The sequence below is a fragment of the Ambystoma mexicanum genome, chromosome 6q, assembly GCF_040938575.1.
Source record: "Ambystoma mexicanum isolate Mex_15411 chromosome 6q, UKY_AmexF1_1, whole genome shotgun sequence".
In the NCBI taxonomy this organism is placed as follows: Eukaryota; Metazoa; Chordata; class Amphibia; order Caudata; family Ambystomatidae; genus Ambystoma; species Ambystoma mexicanum.
The window spans coordinates 974,480,112-974,502,692 of NC_090937.1; the positions used below are offsets into that span (position 1 = coordinate 974,480,112).

Sequence of the window (22,581 nt, forward strand, 5' to 3'; positions counted from 1 at the left end):
CATGAATGGTTTCTGGCCAAAGCTAGAGAGAACAATGCTACCCCCTATGTTGCCGCTTGCTACCCATGTCCACTGATTTGCAGCACCTGTATTTAATCAGTGTGACCACTGATATATTGCCTTATACATGGTGCATGCTAGTTTTAGTAGTGGTGTGTGCCTGCGGTTAATCTATGTTTGTTAACATGATTTAGCCACATTTCTTTAATAAATATTGAAGACAAATATAATGACCCATGATCTATGCCAAAGATCATGTGACATGACTACCAATGGGTGGGTCAAAGGTTGTGTGATATCTTTTCACCTACCCCTAGGAGTTGGGTGAAATGATGCCACTGGTTGTGAAGTGGATCAGATCTCCCTACATCTGAAGATCTGAAGGTAACTCCTTAAACTAGGTGCTTCTCTGTGACTGCACAATGACATGTGAAGTCCAGGGTCCTGTTATGCCAATTGACAATGGCATTCATTCAGTTGATGTTTGCAGCACATTGGTCTGCACCCACATTAACCTTCCTTCCCCATGAAGCGTAGTCCCACTGGCCACAACACGGCGTACTGATTGCACTTAGCCTAATTCCCGGTGCTTCCTTTGTAGGTGGCACTGATGGCAGCCTCCTTTCTATGGAAGCTGTTCCCACTTTTTTGTCTAACCCTACACAACAGAGTGTAACAATAACAGCAGTTCATTTTAATAACATTGACGTAAAGCAAAGTTCAAGCCACAAACTTACCCCGATCTTGAAGGCCTCAGTACTTCGCTTTATGTACTGACGCCCATCCCCTGTAGAGGTCTCATCTCTTCCAGCCTGGCCCCTTCTTCGGCCATGCCGATGTTGCATACGGTCCTAAGCAGAGGGGTAAAGGATATGGACTGGTGACATGCTGTTTGGGCTGTTCAAAGCACTTTGAACAGGGACATGCTATGGGCCACATACCTTCAAATGTGATTTAATGTAGGTCTCCATCTCCCCGCTTAGTGTTCTGGTGGGTATATTCCAGTGGCGATCCTCAATCTGCACAGAGGGGTAACAACAAAGTAAACATGGGGTGTCTGATATCTAATGACAGCAATAGGGCGTAATCTGCCTGATGAAGGAAGATTGTGTGCAGTGTGTAGGGACTCCCAATGAAAACCATTACAAAAAAGAAGTGCCACAATAAACCTAGCTCTTCTCTGCTGTGAAGTCACAGCAGTGCACAACCCAAATGATTGTACACTGAGGTGATATCATAGCAGCAGGTTGCCAGGGCTGCTGCAGATTAAGTGTTGTGGAAAGTCTCAGCTTCTATAGTGCAGCCTGACCACTGACTTCTCTTCATGCCATCTCCACCTCAGTAACATTGGCTCTTCTCATTAAAAGGGGAAGCTGTGACTGATCCAGGTACAGCCAGAACCCAGCCTGCCTCAGGCATAAATGTGTCCTTAAAGAGATGCGAGAACAAAGCACCACCCCATAAGGGAACAGTGGAGAAGGGGGTAGGTTTATAGGTTCCAAGTAGCACCATAGACATCTAAGCTTCACTCTTGTCTATGATGTCACTTGACTTGAAAGAAATGAAACATGTATTCTTTGTTGATGCCTACACAGCTCCAATTCTGTGTGGAAGAAAGGCAAACATGTTTTATAACATTTATTCTGTCTAAAACTGTGTATATTTCAGAATGCCGGATGTACTATTGTAAATCCATGAAGTGACCCAAAACCTTTAAAACCCACTTGAATGAATGAAAAAGCATTGCAGACATACTTATTGGTAACTTACTTTATGGAACATTTCTTTCTGGATAGAAACCACCTTGGATACTAATATTGTATTGGCAAAATACTGCTCTTGTCTATCTCTGTAAAAGCAAACCGAAAAATGTGTGCTTGAGATCCTCGCCCCCTTCCCACAGACAAGTATTTTCATATGCAAGGTGGAAAAATAGCTGTGTTGGACATCACTTCCCTTGCTGTACAAAGGGGTGGGCTGTCTTCTCTAGTCACTGGTCAGGGTCGGACTGCCCTATAGGGCAATCGGCCCATGGCCAAACCAAAAAAAAGCAAAATTCGGGTGTGAGCCAGTTTTTTGGGTCAAAGTGGGCCACTTTTTTGGCCAATATGGGTCAGTTTGACAGGTTGACGAGTTTCTTCACTATGCGGCTAATAGCTTTGACCAGTGTTGCTGGATAAATATTCTTTAAAAAGACACAATTTGTGCCCAGCACTACATACTTGTCCCCTTATGTTTTTGTGGAGTATTATAAAGGCAAAACATATCCCATATGGGAGTGATAAGTTTGAGTCATATTTTGGAAAATGGAGAATGGCATGGTGGCAGTAATATGCGCTTCGATGGAATGGCTGGGAATTGTCCATTGGGGTGATTGCAGATGGGGGCAACACTGGGCTCTGTGTTGGAACTGCAGGGCAGAAGAAGCATAGATATGGGTAGCGTGTCAAGGACGGTGCTCTTGTACCAAGATCCACATCTGCCATATCCTACAACAGAGATGAAGAATAGGGTCTACATATGAATGATGCCATCACTGCCTGGTGCTGTAAGTGCTATGATGAGCAGAATAAAGAATACTATGCTTCTAGACAGCACTAAGGCAAAGGAACAGACTCCTACTGGGGCAACAGGGCAATAAGGCAGTGCCCGAGTGGCTGACCTGGCAGACCATAGTAAGACCGTTCTCTGGACCAATCCAGTTTGAAATGTAACCAAGACCACTAGCCAATGTGTCTTAAAATATGCCATTTTCCACAATAGTTCCTCAGAAATGTGGCCCATGGTACTACTCCAACAGTTCGTTGTGAAAAGTCAAGAGCTTCGATTCATGACTGTAGACCACTGTTGGGTAGTGTTGGCTATTAGGTGATGGCTTAAATGGCACCTATAAAACGAAATTATTGCACTGAGGTACAGCTAGGAGGGAGATGACATGTGAAGAGAGACACACAGCTTGAGGGTCTTGTTTGATCATTTACTCACCCATTGGGCCTCATTACGACCCTGGCGCTAAGTGGTTAACGGCGCCGTAAAAGGCTGCAGCGCCGTTAACCACTTAGCGCCTTACTACGAGGTCCCTTTGTGGGACCCGACCTGAACGGCTGGTCTGGACCAGCCGTTAAGGTAGGGACCCGCAAAGGGACCTCGCAGGCAATTACGGTACCGCAATTTGCGGTTCCGTAATTGCTGCCTTCCCCATTCCCATTGAGCCCTGTGGGGCAAATATGGGAATGGGGAAGGGCAATGGGGAAATGGGGAAATACCGCCCCGTCAACCTTGAAATGGGGCGGTATTTCCCCATTTCCCCATGGCGGACTCGTTACAACACCGGCACCAACCATGGTGCTAATAGCGCCATGGTTTAGCGCCGGTGTTGTAATGAGGGCCATTGACTTCCCATGGCCATACTAATTCCTATGGGCATTCCCACCAACTACCTGCCCCTCCCCACCCAAAACACATCCTCCTGGGATCTCGGAGAGCTAGCTCTGTCAAAAAGTAACATCACAATTTGGCCTACCAGTGTTATTTCTAAGCAGTCGGATACTGGTGTATTAAAATGTCTTGACCAAGTGTAACATCGCCCACTTGATTTATATGTTTTCCTTGCACTGAAGCCCTGTTAAAACTAAACATTGACAAAACCAACAGTTGTGGCTTGTGTATAAGTACTAGGCATTTGTCAGGAACTGCTATCGTATGCTCAGGTAATCAGACCATGTTCCAGCTGTGTCCATCTTATGGTCAGGAAGTAAAATGATGGTAGTGCCTGGCAAAGGCCTATTCCGTGCCCACACAAATGACTCAACTATTGGCTTTACCAATGCATGTTTTTTTGTGCCAGTCCGACCATGAGAAGGGCCATTGTGACAAATTGTCTTCTGCTCTGCACAAGGATGAGTAGAGGTTAAAGCACCTACTGAGCTCTTACACCACGTGCCAACACAATCATAAAGGTGTAACAAGCACTGTGAAGAGATTTACTGCCTTTTGTGGTAACGTGGGCCGAGGAAGGCTATGCTCTCAAGAGGGGTGTGAATGTGAACCAGTAGCAATGCAAACAATGAAGTATAACAGTAAAGCAATGTCCAATCAAGGTTCTATAAAAAATATATATATTTTAATTAAATACACCATATGCAATAATAACTAAATACAAAACACTATAAAACCCACTGGTGTTGTCTTATAGGGTGGTTTTATAAAGCACTGCAATCACACAAGGGTATCTTTTTCAGAGCTAAACTAAGAGCTGGCACAAACAGAAGTGCTATAGACCTGATGAGGAAGACTTGAATATAGGTTAAAAGGGTTGGTTTTTAATCTTTTCCAAAACAGTAGAAGATTAGATTCTCTTTGTAGGACAGCGGAAAGGGAGTTTCGGAGTCTACTGGCCTCGACCAAGAAAGAGTGACCACCCAACCTTGCCCTCCTGTAACCTCGTATGTTCACTCTTCTGTGCAACCTTAGTCTAGAAGAGTGCACCATGCCATAGGTGTCAAGATTCGTTGTAAGTGGAGTTTCCTTTGGGTGTTGAAGGCTTGCGAAGACCAAGAACATACTTAAAACAATTATTTGATTCTTCACTGTCAGCTGTGTAGGGATTGCATCGCTGGGTAGGTGTGCTCAGACTTCTTGTACTTCATTAGGAGCCTTGCTGTCATATTTTGTTCTTTTTGTAGCCTAAAATTAGCATAGTCCAATAGGCCCAACTAGATTGCATTATTAAAATCCAGGTGTGAGGCAACCACAGAGTTACAGACTAACACCTGATGAGAGAAGGACAAGTAAGGGAAACATTTCTTTAATTTCTTTAGAATAAAATAACATGATTTTGGGACCGCTGTGACTTGTGAGTTCAGGGTTAAGTTCTTATCAATGATGATGCCCAGGGTCCTGACCTCCTAACTTGAGCTTTGGCAGTGTCCAGAAGAGTTCGGCCAGCAGGCTGAGGTCCGCATATTAGGTCTCTCACTTATGGCTAAAATGTCTTTCTTGTCTGGCTTAGTTTTCAGGGACTTCATATCCATCCAAGTCTTAACTGACGAAACACAGTACCTGATCTTATCTGACAGAAAAACATTGTTCTCACCAAACTGGGTATTGTCAGCATAATCAAAATATATCGCTTCAGCCTGCTTAAGGACTTTAATTAGAGGTTATAGGTACAGCTTAAAAAAAAGGGGATAGGGGAGCGCTGAGACCTGAGGGACACAGCAGTCCAGTGCAAAAGAGGAGGAGAAAAACAGACCAAACTGTATCTACTGGGTACGGTCTTGCAGGAAGAATTTGATCCAGTTAAACACAGTATCGTGGATGCCCAGGTTGTATAACCTCTCCAGCAGGATCTGATGGTTGATGGTATCAAATGCTGCCAAAAGATCTATCAGGATTATGGCCCCCATCTAGTTCTTATCGCCTTAAGTTCGGGGATAGACCGTGACTAATGGAGTAACAAGTTCCAAACTACGCATGGGTCTAAAACCGAACTGGCATCTGTCCAGCAGGTTTCCTTCTTCAACAGCATTTTTTTTTTTTTGGGAAACAACAGCTCTTTCCAGTTGTTTATAAAAAAAAGCTAGTTGAGCGATGAGGCAATAATTAGACAGCGTGGATGGTTCTAAGGAAGGATTTTTAGGCGAGGCTTAGTGACCGAGCGTTTTCAAGTGGCTGGAACAAGACCGGAGCAGAGTGAGGCACTAAAGAGCTAGAAGATTATGGGGAGTCAGGAATGAAACTCTGACACAGGTTAGACATGGTTTTGGCTAAAGACCTTTATTGATAAAAAGGGGTTAGGAAAAGGCCTGTCTGTTCCTGCACTAGAGGTGTTTTCCTACCTGAACTCAAAACCCAGGGTCTGTCAGTGTCAGAATGTCCAAAACAAAACCATCCTGTGCCCAAAGTACTATTCTAAACCTCTAATTCTAAGGAAATGTACTCTAAGGTGAAAAGGATAATGCCTTTAGCCTTCAGAGCTCAAATGGGCAAACAAATAGGTAACTCCAACAAAAAGTCTCTCAAAGATATAATTCCTTGCTCCAGAGAATGTTTCCCTTCCCCTGGATTCTTCTTCCTGTTTTCTATCAAATAACAGTTCTTGGTTTTCCCTCTTGTTTGACACCACAATGAAATACAACTCTGTTTGTTATTTGTTTTGTCAGGATACCTGGTGTACTCTCCTACCATGGTTTTGCTCCTTTAGTCCTTTGTGTCAGTACTGCCTTTCTGGTTATTCTTATATGCTTCATAATTTGTCCTTGTCTGTATATTTCCTTACCAGGTCTTTCGCTGTGCAATTGTACCTGCCAGGAGTACTCTACTGCCAAGATGTCTTGTAAACAAACACCAGTAACTGCCTGGTGCCTGGTATACTCTCCTGCCAGGGCATTCCAATTGTGTGCCTCTGCTCACGCTTCCACTTTAGAAAGTTCACCACATTAGCCACATTAGCTAATACCATGTTTATTGAATGCTGCTCAGTTAGCATTTCATATATGCATATATAGCACATACTTGCAAACTTCAAAGTCTTCTTTCTTTAGAATATGTACTTTCACTATCTCTCTCTCGGGTTTGGTAAATGTCCCTCTTTCTCTCTCAGTTCTGTTATGTTTAATTATATGAATTTGGGGTGGTTGCCAATGTGCCACAGTGTCTCAGCGTGGACTCACCAGCTCTTCGTGGTGTTCTTTATTTCACTCGCAGGCCGCCAGTAACAATCTTCGGTTGCTTTCCTCCTCGAGACTGTTCGCTTTCTGGATCTCTGCTTCTCACGGCTACAGCTGGTCGTGTCTACAGTAGGTGAACTGCTGCTTCCTGACACCGGCAAATGCTCAGTAGCCCTGCACTGGCTTCTGGCATTCCCGCCATGTGTCGTCTTCTCTGTGCAGCCTTCTGCTTCTGAGCACCTGAGCTGGATGGCTCCACCAACCTTCTTCAAGCCTGTCGATCACACATAGAGGAGCAGCCCGCTCCCACCAGCAGTCGCGCTGAATTTCTTGCGGTCCTGATTTAAATGTATCAGGCACAGGTGTGTGCTTGCAGCAAATAGAGGGCTGCCGGTGCTCGGGCTTCTCTTGCTCTGCATTCCTCGACTCCTCTTCTTGATAGCAGTGTTGAGGTGGTTATGAGAAAAGTAGTCACTCTCTAGCAACCTGCATCAACATGTTGGATGAATGTCCATAATGGGTTTTGATGGCAATACAGTCATGGAGCACTGCAATGAGGAATCATGACAGATGATTTTAACAAGTTTACAATGTAAGTTTGTATTTCAGAATTGGTCTATAGATTGTATCAAAAGGGATTCACTACTCTCCATGGAGGAAGCAGGGGAGGAGTTACAATAGGCCATTAGAGTGTTGCAAATGGGAGGTTTATCCTGCAAGGTAAAAGGGGGATACCATGTCTCACCCGCTGATACCATCACCCACTCCGGGAGGTGGTCTCCCCCCATGTGATCCATCCTCATATAGCCGTCCCAAGGTCAGGATCAGGTAGCAGCTGCCTTCCCCTGGCCATATTGGAGTAGGTCAGTGCTTCGAAAGAAGTGATGCTACCATCGGATGAATTACAAGATGCTGTCAGCGAAGACTGGGCTTATCTCCTGAGCGATCATTGGTGGTACTGAGTCCAGAGTGGAGAACCAATATTTTTCTGAGGTAAGAAGAAATGTAACGTCCTGCTGATCTAATTCAATAAAATCACTCATGATGGTATTGAATGAAAGCTCATTCACATCCGCTACCCTTGTAGAACAAACACAGAATATGGAATATGGAATAAAGCAAGGCAATAAAAACCACAATGTTCAAAAAGGATATGTTCTTGAGTTGCCAAAAGGGATTAATATGACCTATCCAGTCTCTAGGAGACCACAATCAGGCAATAATTACTTTTGTGGTGTTTTGGTGGTTCGACAATGGCAAACTAGGCTTCTCGGTGCTGTTTGGCAGTGGGATGTGGTTCAAAGGGCAGCAGACGTGGTGGTCCAGCGGTAAGCAGATGTCAAATTGGGGTTGAACTAAAGAAGATTTCAGTTTGAAACATTACTGTGATGTAGATCATGGAGCTCACCAGCGTTGGTTACGCAGTCAAGGTTTGCGGCGCACATGCTGATGACGGGATGCACAGGTGAGCTGGTTCAATGTGGAGGCTCAACGGACACAGTTCAGAAAGACCACCAGGGTCTGTTCGATCAGCGATTTTTTCAGCAATGACGAAGCTGGCGGTCTGAGCAGCGATTCAAGCAGTGCAGATGCAGCATTACTATGTTCAAGCCAAGGCAACGTAGGGCTTTCATATGGGACAGTGTTGCATTGATTAGGCTCAAACATATGCAACTGTGGTTCGAGGACCATAGAGTGTCAAGGCCAGCTCCAGTGTGTGCTAATCTGTGTTGAGCACCCTGGAATCATGGCTTGCCGTGGTTCAACAGTGAAATTGCAGAAAGCATGGCTGTCTTGGCTCTCAGGAGCTGAGAGTTCCACTCCAGGGTCTCAGAAACAAGCTGAGTCATTTTCTTGGGCTCTCAAACACAGAGGACGCAAGCACAACTTCGGGGGTCCTTCAGCACAGTGAGATGCTGGGCAACAGTGTGGCTGGCAGAGATGCAGGTCTTGTTCCAGCAGCAGTTCACCTCCAATGGTACCTGGGGATGGTTATGGGACAGAGCTTGCCTCTGCCTTGGAACACTAGCCTTCATCTCTCAACTGGAGAACTTTGGAAAGGACTGCTCTCCCAAAAGAGACCAACAAAATCTTCTTGAAGTTTTGAAATTCCAGAGCTGATTCCAGGAAATGGTAGGAGATCTCTTCTTTTAAAGCAAAACGTCTGCAGTGATTGGACAAAGGCAAGCCTGCTTTAAAAGTCAATTCCCTGTCCTTGGAACCCATGGACGTTGCCTTCTGACATCACACCCAAAGTTCTTTGTTTTACAGGAAGTGGATGGGACAGAAGGGAAAGATAGAGGCAGAGACAAACAAGATGATGTAACCTTCCTCCAGCTGTAAAGTGCTCCCTTTTCTACGCTAATCCCACCCCTTCCCTTCTCAATAGAATGAAAGGCTGTATGGTATGCAGCACCCTGGTGTGAGGCTAATTCTGTTTCAAATGGGTGTCCCCTTTGATACCTGTACCCAGAACAGCTTCCAAAGGAGTGGATGACTCTTTGGGGAATTGCAACCTGCCCTCATAAAGAAACAAAGAGATGCAACACCCAAGGCTACATTCTTGCTGGCAACAGCAACAACATACTGTCTAGGGAGAATGCACATACATACAGCTCTACAGCTGAACTGGTCTGCCTGAGCTGACACATGAGTGATATCAAATTGATGTGGCTTGGATAACTATGAGAGATGCTGGCCACCATACCCTAAACACAGGTATGGCTTATATTTGCAGTTTAGTGTGCTACCAGGACAGCATTCTCACAGTTATGTCGTTTTGGAGCATGGGTGCATATCTTAAATGCAGCCCCTCTGCTGCAGTGACTTGGCTGCCACTGCAGATGTGAAGGGCACCTGTGACCGCTGACCCTGCTCTGGGCCACTTGAGAGCAGGCGCTGCAGATCAGACTACTGATGTAACTGGTTACAGATGTACCTTTAGCATGGGACTTTGGGAAAGAGGGACTTGGCTAGCAAGTCACGCTTTCTGAGATGGAATTACCTGCATCATTTTATTAGTTAATACAAAAAGAAATCCAGGGCTTCTACAGCCTTGCCAGGGGGTAATTTCTCACAGCCATTTCGAACAGGAACCTGAGCAAAGAGTCATGCTTGCAAGCTGCTGAACGCTTGAATGGTCAGTCATTAAAAAAAGCCAATTCATAGTGAAGTTTGAGTGAATGGTCTGTAGGATGATGGAAACTACCCCTACCGCCTTTGGGCAGCTGCACTGGCATCTCTTGGATAGAAAAGGTAAGAACAATGAAGAATGACGGACTGTGCAAAACACTTTTCAAGAATAATAAAAGAATCGTTTTCCAGGATGAAAGAGGCTTTACTTTTAACTCAAAGAAGAATATCTTGCAGAAGTGAAGGCTCTCTTTATATTTGGGATTCTATATAGCATAAACCTAGCTAGGATGCAACCAAGTTCTGTACATGTGGCTGAGGGTAACATATGAGGTAAAGTGGAGGTCACCATAGGTGGCATGGGATGTTCCACCCATGGATGTGATGAGGGAATGCAAGGAGCCTAGGTGGCAAATAGGTATTGATTGAAGGGGTGCCGTCTATATTGCCATCGGGATGGAGTTTCAGCAGGCAGGGATGAGTGTAATAAGAATATTGCAGCCACCATGGGCTCGATGGTTATATACTGCAAATGGAGGCAGCAGGGTCGCAATTTTTTCATTCCCTCTGTGTGGTTCTACTGTGGGATGTATTTACCCATGCATCCGAGCCCTACCTCAAAACTGTGCAGTACTGACATGGAAAACATCATGATGGCCAGAGCTTCCCAGAAAATGCACAGGGAAATGCATGAAGAATAGGCTGCCACTCATTTTTGCCGATGTTATGGGCACAGAAGGACACTGCCTAAAACCACCATTGGACTACCCACACAGTAGTCTGAAACCATTGGGAGTGACAATGCTGATTGCCAAAAGCAAACCCATAACTGTTGGGAATTCATTTTCTTAAATCCCAAAAAGGGGTGCAGTACCAGTACTCACCACTATCCAAAAGCCGGCGTTTTAAAACACCAGATTTTACTTTTGTTTGTAGAAAACTGAATAAATGAACCCAAAACATGCCAAAGAAAGACTTACTGAGAGGTGGATCCAATGTAAAGTTATATTCTGAAGTGACTTGAAGATTTATAACAAGACTGGCTGAGCTGTGGATTTCAGCAGTTTAAGTAAATTTGGACTGAAAGACACTACAAATCTAATGTTTAAAAGAAATGAGTGACCTACTTTTGTTTCAATTGTTTAAATGTCATAGTTTTAAACTTAGAATCAGCATCATAGCTGCATATGTAAAACAATGTCTTGACTTAAACTGGGTAACAAAAAGTGACATTTTATCTGAAACCTGGCTTAAGGAACTGAATTCTGCCCACCAGCCACCCCCATCAGGAGTGAAACTTGAGTCACAGCTGTGTTCTCAGGCCTATCTGCCTTTTGCTGGCCACACTAAGGATATGCCATCTCTCTGATAATTGAATTAAGGGGAGCCCCCACAGAATACAGGAGCTCTGAACAAAGCCCTGTCCTGACCCAGGCAGATGGTTTATTGCAGATGTCGTAAATGTAGCTTCCTCCTGGAAGGACAAAGGAGGGGCACTGCCTGTGAGAGCAAGCTGGCTTGGCAGAACTGGAAAAACCAGAAATTCAACCTTGTGCTGGGGGAAACCACACCCCTTTGGGACCAGAACATAACTCTAAAAAGATGAATAACTCATAGAGTGGACTTGTGAAAATTTTATAAATGATACCATAATTTTTGTGATTTTTCTGCCCACATTTTAAGAGGTTTTTAGAACCGGTGGTATGTTCAGGGGAGTTTTAGCGGAAAAGAGGATATTACTCAAAATGTGTGCATGTGAAAAATCTGACACTTCATCAACTAATGTCCATACTCCTTGCGCACATGTGTGTAAATTTGGGGTAATGTCCGGTATTGCAAACCAGTTAAAAAGTGCAAAATATTGCCATTTCTGAATGCAAGCTCCCAGGAAGAGCAGAGTTTGAACAGGGGATACCTCCTGTGATATGTGAGGGGTGCGTGTAATTTTAAAACAATATGTACCTCTGCAAATATGTATTTGGTTCAAATCTAGATTTGTGTGCAAGTTGACAGGAGGAGTGGACTCTCTGCAGGCTGTAAATTGACATCACTTTGACACAACTTAGCTCCCCCAATCAGGGGAGAAATGAAAGCTTGGCCAATGATAAGTGGAGAGGGGCTGGCTTGTGATGCTGCTCACACACACCCATTTTCAAAACACATAAAAACAGAGAGACAGGACCTTCAAATCCATTTGCAGCTGGAAGCTCTGCCGGGAAAATCCATACTTTACCTCCATCAACCTTCAGAGACCCAGACCAGACCAGCAGAGTAGAGCTGACCTGTTAGCAGAACCAGAGAGAGCTCACCCAGATCACTGTGAAGTGCAGAGACCAGAGTCCAGTCTAAAACCTGACCAGATCCGTGGCGAGGCCCATTTCACTCAAGAATATAGTGTGAGTACCTAGAAAACTGTGCAGAACCAATCTCTTAGTTAACATAATATAATTCAATTCTATTTTAATCTAAGTAGAACTGCCTCCTAACTGTCACCTGTCATTTGTAAAGCTGTCACCTGTCATTTTCTAGTTGCAAGCTGCACTTGTCTTTTTGAACTTTAAAATTTCAAATCTGAAAAACGACCTTTATTTAATCGCTCATATCTCCGTAACCGTTTGTCCTAGAGACTTGCAGTAACCGCATTCCTATTCTTTATAGTTTTGCCGTAATCGTGAAAAACGCACTCGCGAATTTACCGCGATTTGCAAATTTCTTCACGTGTAAAAATCTGCTGCTGCTTGCCTTCCATTTGCCAGAAATTCGTTTAACCTGCTAGTTACACCCTGGATCCTTGCTAAAGTGAGCCTGGACTAATATTAACTTGATTTCACTCACCCTGAACCTCCTAGAGGGAATTAAAAGCATTTTAGCATATTTATTTCTACATTGCCAGCACATTTAAAAGCATTTGGGCCTGTGTTTTCAACGTCTGTAGTCTAAGTTGCTGGGTGAACTGAATCACATTTGATTGCATTTCTGAGAACTGTGTGCCTTCCTTCCATTTACTTGCATTGCATAAAAGGGGGGGGTGAATTGTCCAAGAAAGTGATTACATTGTCTTTTGCTGAAATCCTATCAAGTTATTTTCTGTACTGCATTTCATTCCACATTGCATCCATTTGAAACCATAAAAGTATTGTTGCTACCTTATCCATTTCATGTCAACTCCTTAGTGATTATAAAGAAGTGTGCTAGTGCCAGATTCTCCGTTGTTAATCTTTAGCATATCAGATTAAGTGTGATATTCAATTATTAATTATTAAAAAGTGTGATAGATATATATTGCTTTACTTCTCAAATAAACCTTTTAACTTGCAAAACAGAACTACTTCTTGGCTCAGTAGGGTCAGGGGGATTCTGAGAGAGGGGTGTTATATAGGGGTAGTCATCCAGAACGCATGAACTGGACATAAAGATATATCAATAAGGGTTTTCATTCAGTATTCTAGACTAGGCGTTGACTTGGCTGTAGTGCTGAATTGAATCCTCTTACAAATTGGGGGCTCGTGCCGGACGTTTGGGTTAGATCTACCATTTGTGCAGATTAATACAGCGTGCCAGCTGACCAGATACACATATCCGGTCGGATCACCACGCTGTGTTACGCTGTAAAGCACTCCTCATAGGAACGCTCTAAGAAAAAGGTCTGTTTTGCAAAAATAAAATACTAATTTCTGTAAGTCAGGACAGAGACCAATCTCTAGAATGACGACCTTAGTAGACATGAAAATAGCCAGAGAGCACCTCTTACATAAACTATTTGTGAGAGGTGAATGGACTGAACAGGGCCAGGATGCCTGGTTGCAGGCCATCACGCGACAGGTCACTGAAACAGGGTCAGACCTATGGAGAGATCAGGGTCCATTACATGTGGCCCTAAGTGAACTATATATGGCTCCTAAAGCCAAAGATGAACACAATAAGATTGCCAGGATAGCAGCATACCTGTACCTATATATGGGAGACATGCAGGATAAATGCACTGAAAGCCAAGATCTGGCAAATAGGCAACGGATGGCAGTAGAGAAGGCCCGATCTGATCTGGCCTCTTCTGAGCAGAGGCTGCAGAGGAGCCAGGAGTCAGAAAATGATAGTAGGCAATATATCATTAAAATAAAAGAGGATATGGGCATCCTACAACAGGAAAAGACAGACCAGGATACCAGATTTCTGGCCCTGCAGAAGGAGCACCAAGACAGTTTGGACTCCTTACTGCAGAACCAGAAAAAGTTGGAGCAACAGATCAATTTCAACAGCGCATGCGCGGAGCAGGTAGTCACCCTGCAAAGCCAGCTAGATAGAGAGAAAGAGGAGAGCAATAAACTGATTCTGAAAGACCTGGATACCCAGGCAGAGTTTGATGAGGAGCGCCAAAAAGCTGGTGCCTTTCAACGACAGAGGGACGACCTGGCAGCACAGATGCAGGCTCTCAGTCAGGAAAGAGACACTTTAGGCCAGGAAGTCTGCCACTTAAAAAGGAAAATGGAAGAAAATCACCTGGCCCACCAGGGACTGGGTGACCTCCAAAAAGAACACCAGGACTTGCTAGAGCACACCAGGAGGGTGGAGGATGCTCTGGCAAGACAGGAGCAGGCCAATAGGGACACAGCTCAGGAGGTAACCCTCCTGCAGCAAAGACTGGCCCAGTGCTCCAGGACCAATCAGGAAACGCAGAGAGAGAATGAGGCTCTCTGCCAGCACAATGATAGGCTCCAACAACAGGTAGCGATGCAGGAGAGACTGATAGAGTCTAGTAAGGCCTTAACTGAGGAACTGAAGGCACAGGCTCTTGCATTGCAACAGGGAGCAGGGGCGGATAGAGATGAGGTTCGCTGGGAAAGAGAAACTCCTGAGCATAACCCCAGGAGCCCTAGTACCAGAGGCCTTTATCTCTCTCGGTCCCTGGACTCTGCCACCCCCATGTCCCCTGGCGCACATGAGCACAGGGCCACAGGGATGGCAGATTACTATCCAGCCAGAAGCATGGGGCTCATAGGCCAGTACCACCCAGGAATGGAGGGGCGGGCATGCGGGTATGGGCACCCAAGTACAGTACAGTTCAGTGGGGAACCCCAGGAGAGTAGGCCCCTTAAGGGCATCCTGAAAACCTCTGCCCAGTTAGGTCAGTGGGGGGGGGTACCCAGCAAATCCTGGCAGCAAGGAGGGATCTGAAGACTCCTCTGAGCGGTACAGGACGCAGGAGACCAGGTCCCCACATTCTGCCAGCCATTCCCAGGCTCGCAGAATCCGGGAAAACCTGGAAGAACAGACGGGAACCTCTGGGAGCAGTGCCTCTGAGTCAGAGGATGAATGGACAAGGGTTACCCGAACCAAAAAGGCCAATAAGGCAAAAAGGGCCTTGCTTAAGGACCCATTAAAGCAGATTAAGGCGATCAGGAGCGTCATCACGCCTTACCATAAGAACGCTAAGTATTCTGTTTGGGAGCACTTAGAGTTGTTTGAGCAAATGATGGAGACTTTCCATTTGAAGGACAGCCAAAGCTGTATTCAATATGTAAAGTGGACCTTCTCCCCGGAATACTCCAGTTTCTTTGCGGGGCTGGAGGACCAAAATCATCTAAGATGGTCCACCTATAAGGCGGCCATCTTGAAACATTTTTCCATTCATAGAAATCCTCAAGAGGCTCGCAAGGCAGCCTACAATTTGCAATGTGGGGAGGATCAGGCCCCACAAGAATTTGTGCAAGAACTGAAACGTGCTTTTGCGCAGACCACCAGAAGGGTGCGCACAGACAGTAGAGAATTCATTAATACATTTTTTCATGCCTTGCCCAAATACATAATGACCCAGCTCGTGAGGGATTTTCACGAGAAAAGATCTTTAGACTGGGTCATTGAACAGGCTACCCGGATCTATGAGGTGCAGAAACCGGTAGATAGCAAAAGTAATGCCCAGAAAAACCCCAAAGCCAACAGCACCCCTGCTGCTGTCAAGGTGGCAGAGGTAAAGGTCACCCCCGTTTTAGATTTGGAGATGGGGGGGCCTAAAAACCTACCTGCACCTAATAATGCTAGGCCCAGAAGGTCCTCGGGCCAGTCACAGACAGGGGGCCAGGGAGGCAGCCCCACAAATGGGGTCCCTCGCTCTCCTGATTATGTAAGTCCCCGCTACAAGGGAAACCGACCCATCCTGGGTTATGTGTGGACTCCCCCAGCCCAAGGGGGGGGATCCAACCGAGCACCGAACCCAGGGAACTTCCCTCCAAACTTTCCACAGGAGGGCAGAAATTTACCAAACCCTGGGCAGAACTTTTTCCCCAGATATCCACCCGACTTTCAGCACCAAAACCATCCATCCTTCTTTCCCCAATTCCCTGAGCCCAGACCACTGAATCCGGGAGAGGGGAGGCCAAGGGTGGAGGGGTACCCAAATCTTCCCAACCCGGGGTATTACCAGAGGAGGGACAGCTACCCTTCCCGGGATCAGCCCAGGGGAGAAAACAGGGCCCCGTATCAGCCTGAGCGGGTTTCCCAGTTAGAGCGCCAGGTTCAAAACATGGCGCGGGATCTGGGTCACATACTGAGGGCTCAGCAGAACCCTCAGATGGGCGTGCCGGCGCAGAACGCACCCAACTCTGGACCTGGTGCTCCAGAACAATGACGGGGGCAGCACCCCGATAACTCACTGGTTCCCAGGGGGGAGGCACAAAGGGAAGGGGGGTGTAAAGCCTTGGAGGAAGCTTCCTTCCTCACTTGTAAACAGCCCCTGGAAACCCAGGAACCGGAAACAAAATCTCTTGCCCCTGAAAGTCTGCCTCCTAAGGAGCAGAGGGGGGGTAGGAGAAACAAAAGACCCAAACAGACTCAGTTTGAGGAGGAGGTACAGATCTTCCAATTTGAGGGAGAGGGATCCTCAGAGGATCCTGGGAAAATGATCTTCTCCTTCAGAGAGGGGGGAACTCCTCCCAAAGAAAAATGGGTCCCTAGGGATGCAAATCCAGACTGGGGAGATGTGGAGACTGAGCTACCGCCGCCCACCATCTCATCCCAGAACCAACAGCAAGAAAATCCCCTGGTTCAAACCCATCCTGGTGACTGCCTCCAAAAAGGGGGGGGCGGCCCAGAACCGGAGCCAGGGGAACCCACAATGGCTCTGATCTCCAGTTGCCAACTTTTTCTTTCAGATTCCCAAGGCTCTCCACAGAATTCTGCCCAAATCTCTTCGCTAGCGATGTCCAAAACCAGAAAGTTAGCCCACCAGTTGTCCAAAAATGTGCATTATCTGTGCCCCCTTGAGGAGAAGGAGGGAAGATACTATGCCCCGGTACAAGTACAGGGGCAGGGTACAATTTTGGCACTGGTGGACACTGGATCTCAAGCCACCCTTCTGTCCAGAAGGGCCTTTGATGAACTGAATGCAGGAAGGGGAGGGAATTACCAAATTCCTCTCACCTCACTTCCTGGACAACTCCAGAACTTTGACGGTTAGGAAATTCCCGTTGAGGGGACTGCAGACTTGGACATTAAGATCGGGCGACACAAGGTGAAACACCCGGTCATCGTAGTGACCCCAGAGGGCACCCCTTGTTTACTAGGGAATGACCTCCTGAGAAGGTTGTCACCCCTAATAGATTGCGTAAACAAGGTCCTCTGGACCCAGACTAGCCGACCAATAAAATTAAAACAGAGTGTCAACCATGTTAGTTTAAACGGCACGTGCCACATGGTTGAACAAAAATCTGACCAAGTAGAATTTCACTTCCAGAATAGCCAAATTCCAGACGTGACAGTAATAGCAGTAGGACAACAGACTGGTGATGGGGGGTCCTCTCTATTTCTGAAAATCAACCTTCCTTCCAGTTTAAGGTGGTATTCCACACTGGAAGGAAACACCCTGAAATTCTATACTAATCCACAATCAGAAACTCCCACTCCTATAGTCCAGGAAGATGTGAAATCAGCTCAGAGCCTGGCTGATATTCAGCAAATTGGAGAGCAGTTGTTCATCTCTGTCCAATTAAATGATGGGAAGGACTCTGTTCTCGCTCGAGTGTGTGTGAACAACGGTAAGAGCTTCATCAGCGAAGCCATGTTCCGCCAACTCCCAAAAGATCCAGCCATTCCCACCTTCAAACTGATAGACAAATGGGAAATGGACCTGGAAACACCTAATTCCAAACATCTCCTGCCAAGCAGGTGTATGCTCAAAATCTCCATTGGCAACAAGAGCATAGTCCATAATTGTTGGGTCGTGCGAGACGTCCCTGCCGCCTTTTACTTAGGCAGTGACATTCTCAATCGCTTTGCCATTAGTTTGGACCTAATAAACTTCAAAGCTTGGTCCCGATTAGCGGATAATCCCATGGGCTTTGATGATCCAGAATAAGCATTTAGGTCAGCTCAGTTGCTACCTTATGCAGTTGAAATTCAGATTAAAGAGGAAGTCACCATCCCAGAAAGGACCCGACAATTCTCCCTGGAAGTGAAAGTTAAAAGAGGACAACATTTGAAAAACCCTGATGCTTACATACATCTAAATGCTTCTCTCCAACAGCAAGGGTTGGGGGTAAACCCAACTCCATTAGTCAACATAGAACATGACACCATTCTAATAGAGGTGGATAACAGCGACTTAAAGAGTATTACTCTAGCCGCAGGCACCATTATTGGAATGGCGGTTGATGACCGACATTTCTCCATTGATCTTGGAAATGAACTGTTAGGACCAATCCCCAAGGACTGTTTTGACAGTGACAGTGATGACAATACAACACCAGACAGGATTTTTACCCGGCATGGGGGGAACTTCCTGGTGTACACTTCTTGCCCTTATGGTAAGGAAGATGTGACTTGTGACTTCAGGAGGGATGAGGTGATTTTCCAGGTCCATGAGGGCTGCCTGTCCCACCTGAAGCCTCCGGTCCAAATCAGCACTCTGACCAGGGACTTCTCCACCCAGCTGGAGGAGGCCGCGGAGATAGCCAAACCAGAAGTCTTTCCAGGCTTCAGGCAGATGGTGGAAGAGAGAGTCAACCTAGCTGATGCCTGTGTGACTCTGGAACAAAAGCAAAAGTTGAAACAAGTTTTCTTGGATTTCCAAGATCTCTTTGCGGTAGACTCATATGACTGTGGTCGCACCGACATCCACACAACAACAATCCCCACGGACCCTGGCATGACTCCAGTGTTTGTGAAGCAATATCGCTTGCCCCTCGCATCAATGGAGTCCCTTACTGAAATAATTAAGAACCTTGAGTCCAGGGGAATAATCCGTCCCATCCACAGCACCTTCAATAATCCGGTGCTGGGAATATTAAAGCCAAACGGCCAGTGGAGACTCTGTGCCGACCTCAGGGAGCTCAACAAACGGGTCCATACTTCCCGATGGCCTCTGCCCTACATTGACCAAGGGCTGGCCCAGATCCAGGGGTCACAGGTATTCACTGCAATAGACCTGACCAATGGATACTGGACCGTGCCTGTCAGTAGGGAGGACCAATACAAACTGGCTTTTACCTTTGGGGGCCAGCAGTACACATGGACCCGGACTCCCTTCGGATACCTCAACTCCGGCAATGAATTCAACATTTTCCTACATAAGGCCATGCCCGACCTGGGTGCGAGGGGTAACCTGGCTTATGTAGATGATGTCCTCATCAAAAATTCATCTGTGGAGGAACACATAGCGGAGATCCGTTATGTTCTGACACAGTTGAGGGCCGCCGGAGCAAAACTTTCCTTTCAGAAAGCACAGTGCTGTAGAACCCGTGTTAATTTCTTGGGGCATGAGATTACTCCTCAGGGTCTCTGTCCCCAGGAAAAGAAAGTGGAAGCACTTCAGAAACTGAAAGACCCCACAACTCTGCGGGAACTAAGGAGCCTCCTTGGACTGACTAATTACAGCAGAAAGTTCATTGAGGGCTACGCAGAGATCACCAGACCCCTGATTCATCTCCTGAAAGGGGGGGTCAAGTGGGAATGGGGTCCAGAACAAGCCGAGGCAGTAAGACAACTCAAAAGAAGCCTCTCACAAGCGCCTTGCCTAGCTTACCCTGTCAGAAACAAGGAGTTCTTCCTGGAGACGGGGTTCTCTAATACGTGCTTGACGGCAGTATTATACCAAAAGCATGACAAGGTCAATAAAGTAATCTCCTATGCGAGCAAAACTTTATCCTCTGTGGAGGAAAAATTCAACGATTGTGAGAAGGCACTCCTGGCAACGGTGTGGGCATTGAAGAATTACCGCCCGTTTATCCAGGGGGAACACATCATAGTGGAGACTCCACACCAGCCTCTGCAATATCTCCAAAGTGACAGAATCCGGGCCGGAAATGTGAGTAATTCAAATGCTCACAACGACCTTTCAATTGCACAATGGAGTAAGGAGACCCCTGATGCTGATTTGATTACAGCTCAGAAGGGGGATCCAATAATTGGTAAATTTTACCAGCACCTTGAGGACCCTGAGAACTTTCCCCTGACGGATACCGATTACACTGGGAAAGAGGACCTAAGAGTGTTGATGAAATGTCCAAAAATGTTCCGAATCCAAGACGGGTTGTTGGTAAGGAAATCCAAAGCTGGCCACTATCAGTGGGTGGTTCCTACCTCATTCCGAAGCCTGATGTTAAGTCACGCCCATGATGCGGCCACTGCCGGTCACAGGGGGTTTCACACAACATTGGAAATCTTAAGAGAGGTTGCATACTGGCCACACATGGGGCAGGACCTCGACCAATACTTGAAGGGATGTCTTGTGTGTGCACAATTTCAGCCATCATCCCTCACGCACCGTGCGCCTCTCCAAAAGAGGGGGATGACACTGCCATGGTCAGATTTACAAATCGACTTTGTAGGCCCCGTGATTCGCTCTGCTAGGGGGAATAAGTACATGTTGACTGTGACATGCTTGTTTACCAAGTGGGTGGAATGTCTCCCAGCCCCAAATTGCAAGGCAGAAACCGCAGCTGCCCTGATGATTAACCACATCTTTTCCCGTTTTGGTCTACCTCAAAGGATTGAGTCAGACAGGGGTAGCCACTTCACCAGTGAAGTAATGACAAAGATGTGGGAGATACTGGGGGTCAAAAGGAAGTTACATATTGCTTACAGGCCAGCTTCTTCTGGGGCAGTAGAGAGATATAACCGGACAATTGTGAGCATCTTAAAAAAGTTTAAGGGCATCCTGAAAACCTCTGCCCAGTTAGGTCAGTGGGGGGGGGTACCCAGCAAATCCTGGCAGCAAGGAGGGATCTGAAGACTCCTCTGAGCGGTACAGGACGCAGGAGACCAGGTCCCCACATTCTGCCAGCCATTCCCAGGCTCGCAGAATCCGGGAAAACCTGGAAGAACAGACGGGAACCTCTGGGAGCAGTGCCTCTGAGTCAGAGGATGAATGGACAAGGGTTACCCGAACCAAAAAGGCCAATAAGGCAAAAGGGCCTTGCTTAAGGACCCATTAAAGCAGATTAAGGCGATCAGGAGCGTCATCACGCCTTACCATAAGAACGCTAAGTATTCTGTTTGGGAGCACTTAGAGTTGTTTGAGCAAATGATGGAGACTTTCCATTTGAAGGACAGCCAAAGCTGTATTCAATATGTAAAGTGGACCTTCTCCCCGGAATACTCCAGTTTCTTTGCGGGGCTGGAGGACCAAAATCATCTAAGATGGTCCACCTATAAGGCGGCCATCTTGAAACATTTTTCCATTCATAGAAATCCTCAAGAGGCTCGCAAGGCAGCCTACAATTTGCAATGTGGGGAGGATCAGGCCCCACAAGAATTTGTGCAAGAACTGAAACGTGCTTTTGCGCAGACCACCAGAAGGGTGCGCACAGACAGTAGAGAATTCATTAATACATTTTTTCATGCCTTGCCCAAATACATAATGACCCAGCTCGTGAGGGATTTTCACGAGAAAAGATCTTTAGACTGGGTCATTGAACAGGCTACCCGGATCTATGAGGTGCAGAAACCGGTAGATAGCAAAAGTAATGCCCAGAAAAACCCCAAAGCCAACAGCACCCCTGCTGCTGTCAAGGTGGCAGAGGTAAAGGTCACCCCCGTTTTAGATTTGGAGATGGGGGGGCCTAAAAACCTACCTGCACCTAATAATGCTAGGCCCAGAAGGTCCTCGGGCCAGTCACAGACAGGGGGCCAGGGAGGCAGCCCCACAAATGGGGTCCCTCGCTCTCCTGATTATGTAAGTCCCCGCTACAAGGGAAACCGACCCATCCTGGGTTATGTGTGGACTCCCCCAGCCCAAGGGGGGGATCCAACCGAGCACCGAACCCAGGGAACTTCCCTCCAAACTTTCCACAGGAGGGCAGAAATTTACCAAACCCTGGGCAGAACTTTTTCCCCAGATATCCACCCGACTTTCAGCCCCAAAACCATCCATCCTTCTTTCCCCAATTCCCTGAGCCCAGACCACTGAATCCGGGAGAGGGGAGGCCAAGGGTGGAGGGGTACCCAAATCTTCCCAACCCGGGGTATTACCAGAGGAGGGACAGCTACCCTTCCCGGGATCAGCCCAGGGGAGAAAACAGGGCCCCGTATCAGCCTGAGCGGGTTTCCCAGTTAGAGCGCCAGGTTCAAAACATGGCGCGGGATCTGGGTCACATACTGAGGGCTCAGCAGAACCCTCAGATGGGCGTGCCGGCGCAGAACGCACCCAACTCTGGACCTGGTGCTCCAGAACAATGACGGGGGCAGCACCCCGATAACTCACCCGTTCCCAGGGGGGAGGCACAAAGGGAAGGGGGGTGTAAAGCCTTGGAGGAAGCTTCCTTCCTCACTTGTAAACAGCCCCTGGAAA

At 46.7% G+C, this 22,581-nt stretch overlaps 1 protein-coding gene across 1 annotated transcript in view; it reads right to left on the bottom strand.

Annotated features, from left to right (window-relative positions):
- Positions 1-22,581, bottom strand: part of LOC138516394 (uncharacterized) — a 746,393-nt gene that overhangs the window by 516,335 nt on the left and 207,477 nt on the right. Inside the window, exons 5-6 of the mRNA XM_069631475.1 lie at positions 942-1,019; positions 738-851 (exon numbers count right to left, since the gene is read on the bottom strand). Coding sequence (XP_069487576.1) covers positions 738-851; positions 942-1,019 — 192 coding nt within the window. The remainder of the gene's footprint in view (positions 1-737; positions 852-941; positions 1,020-22,581) is intronic.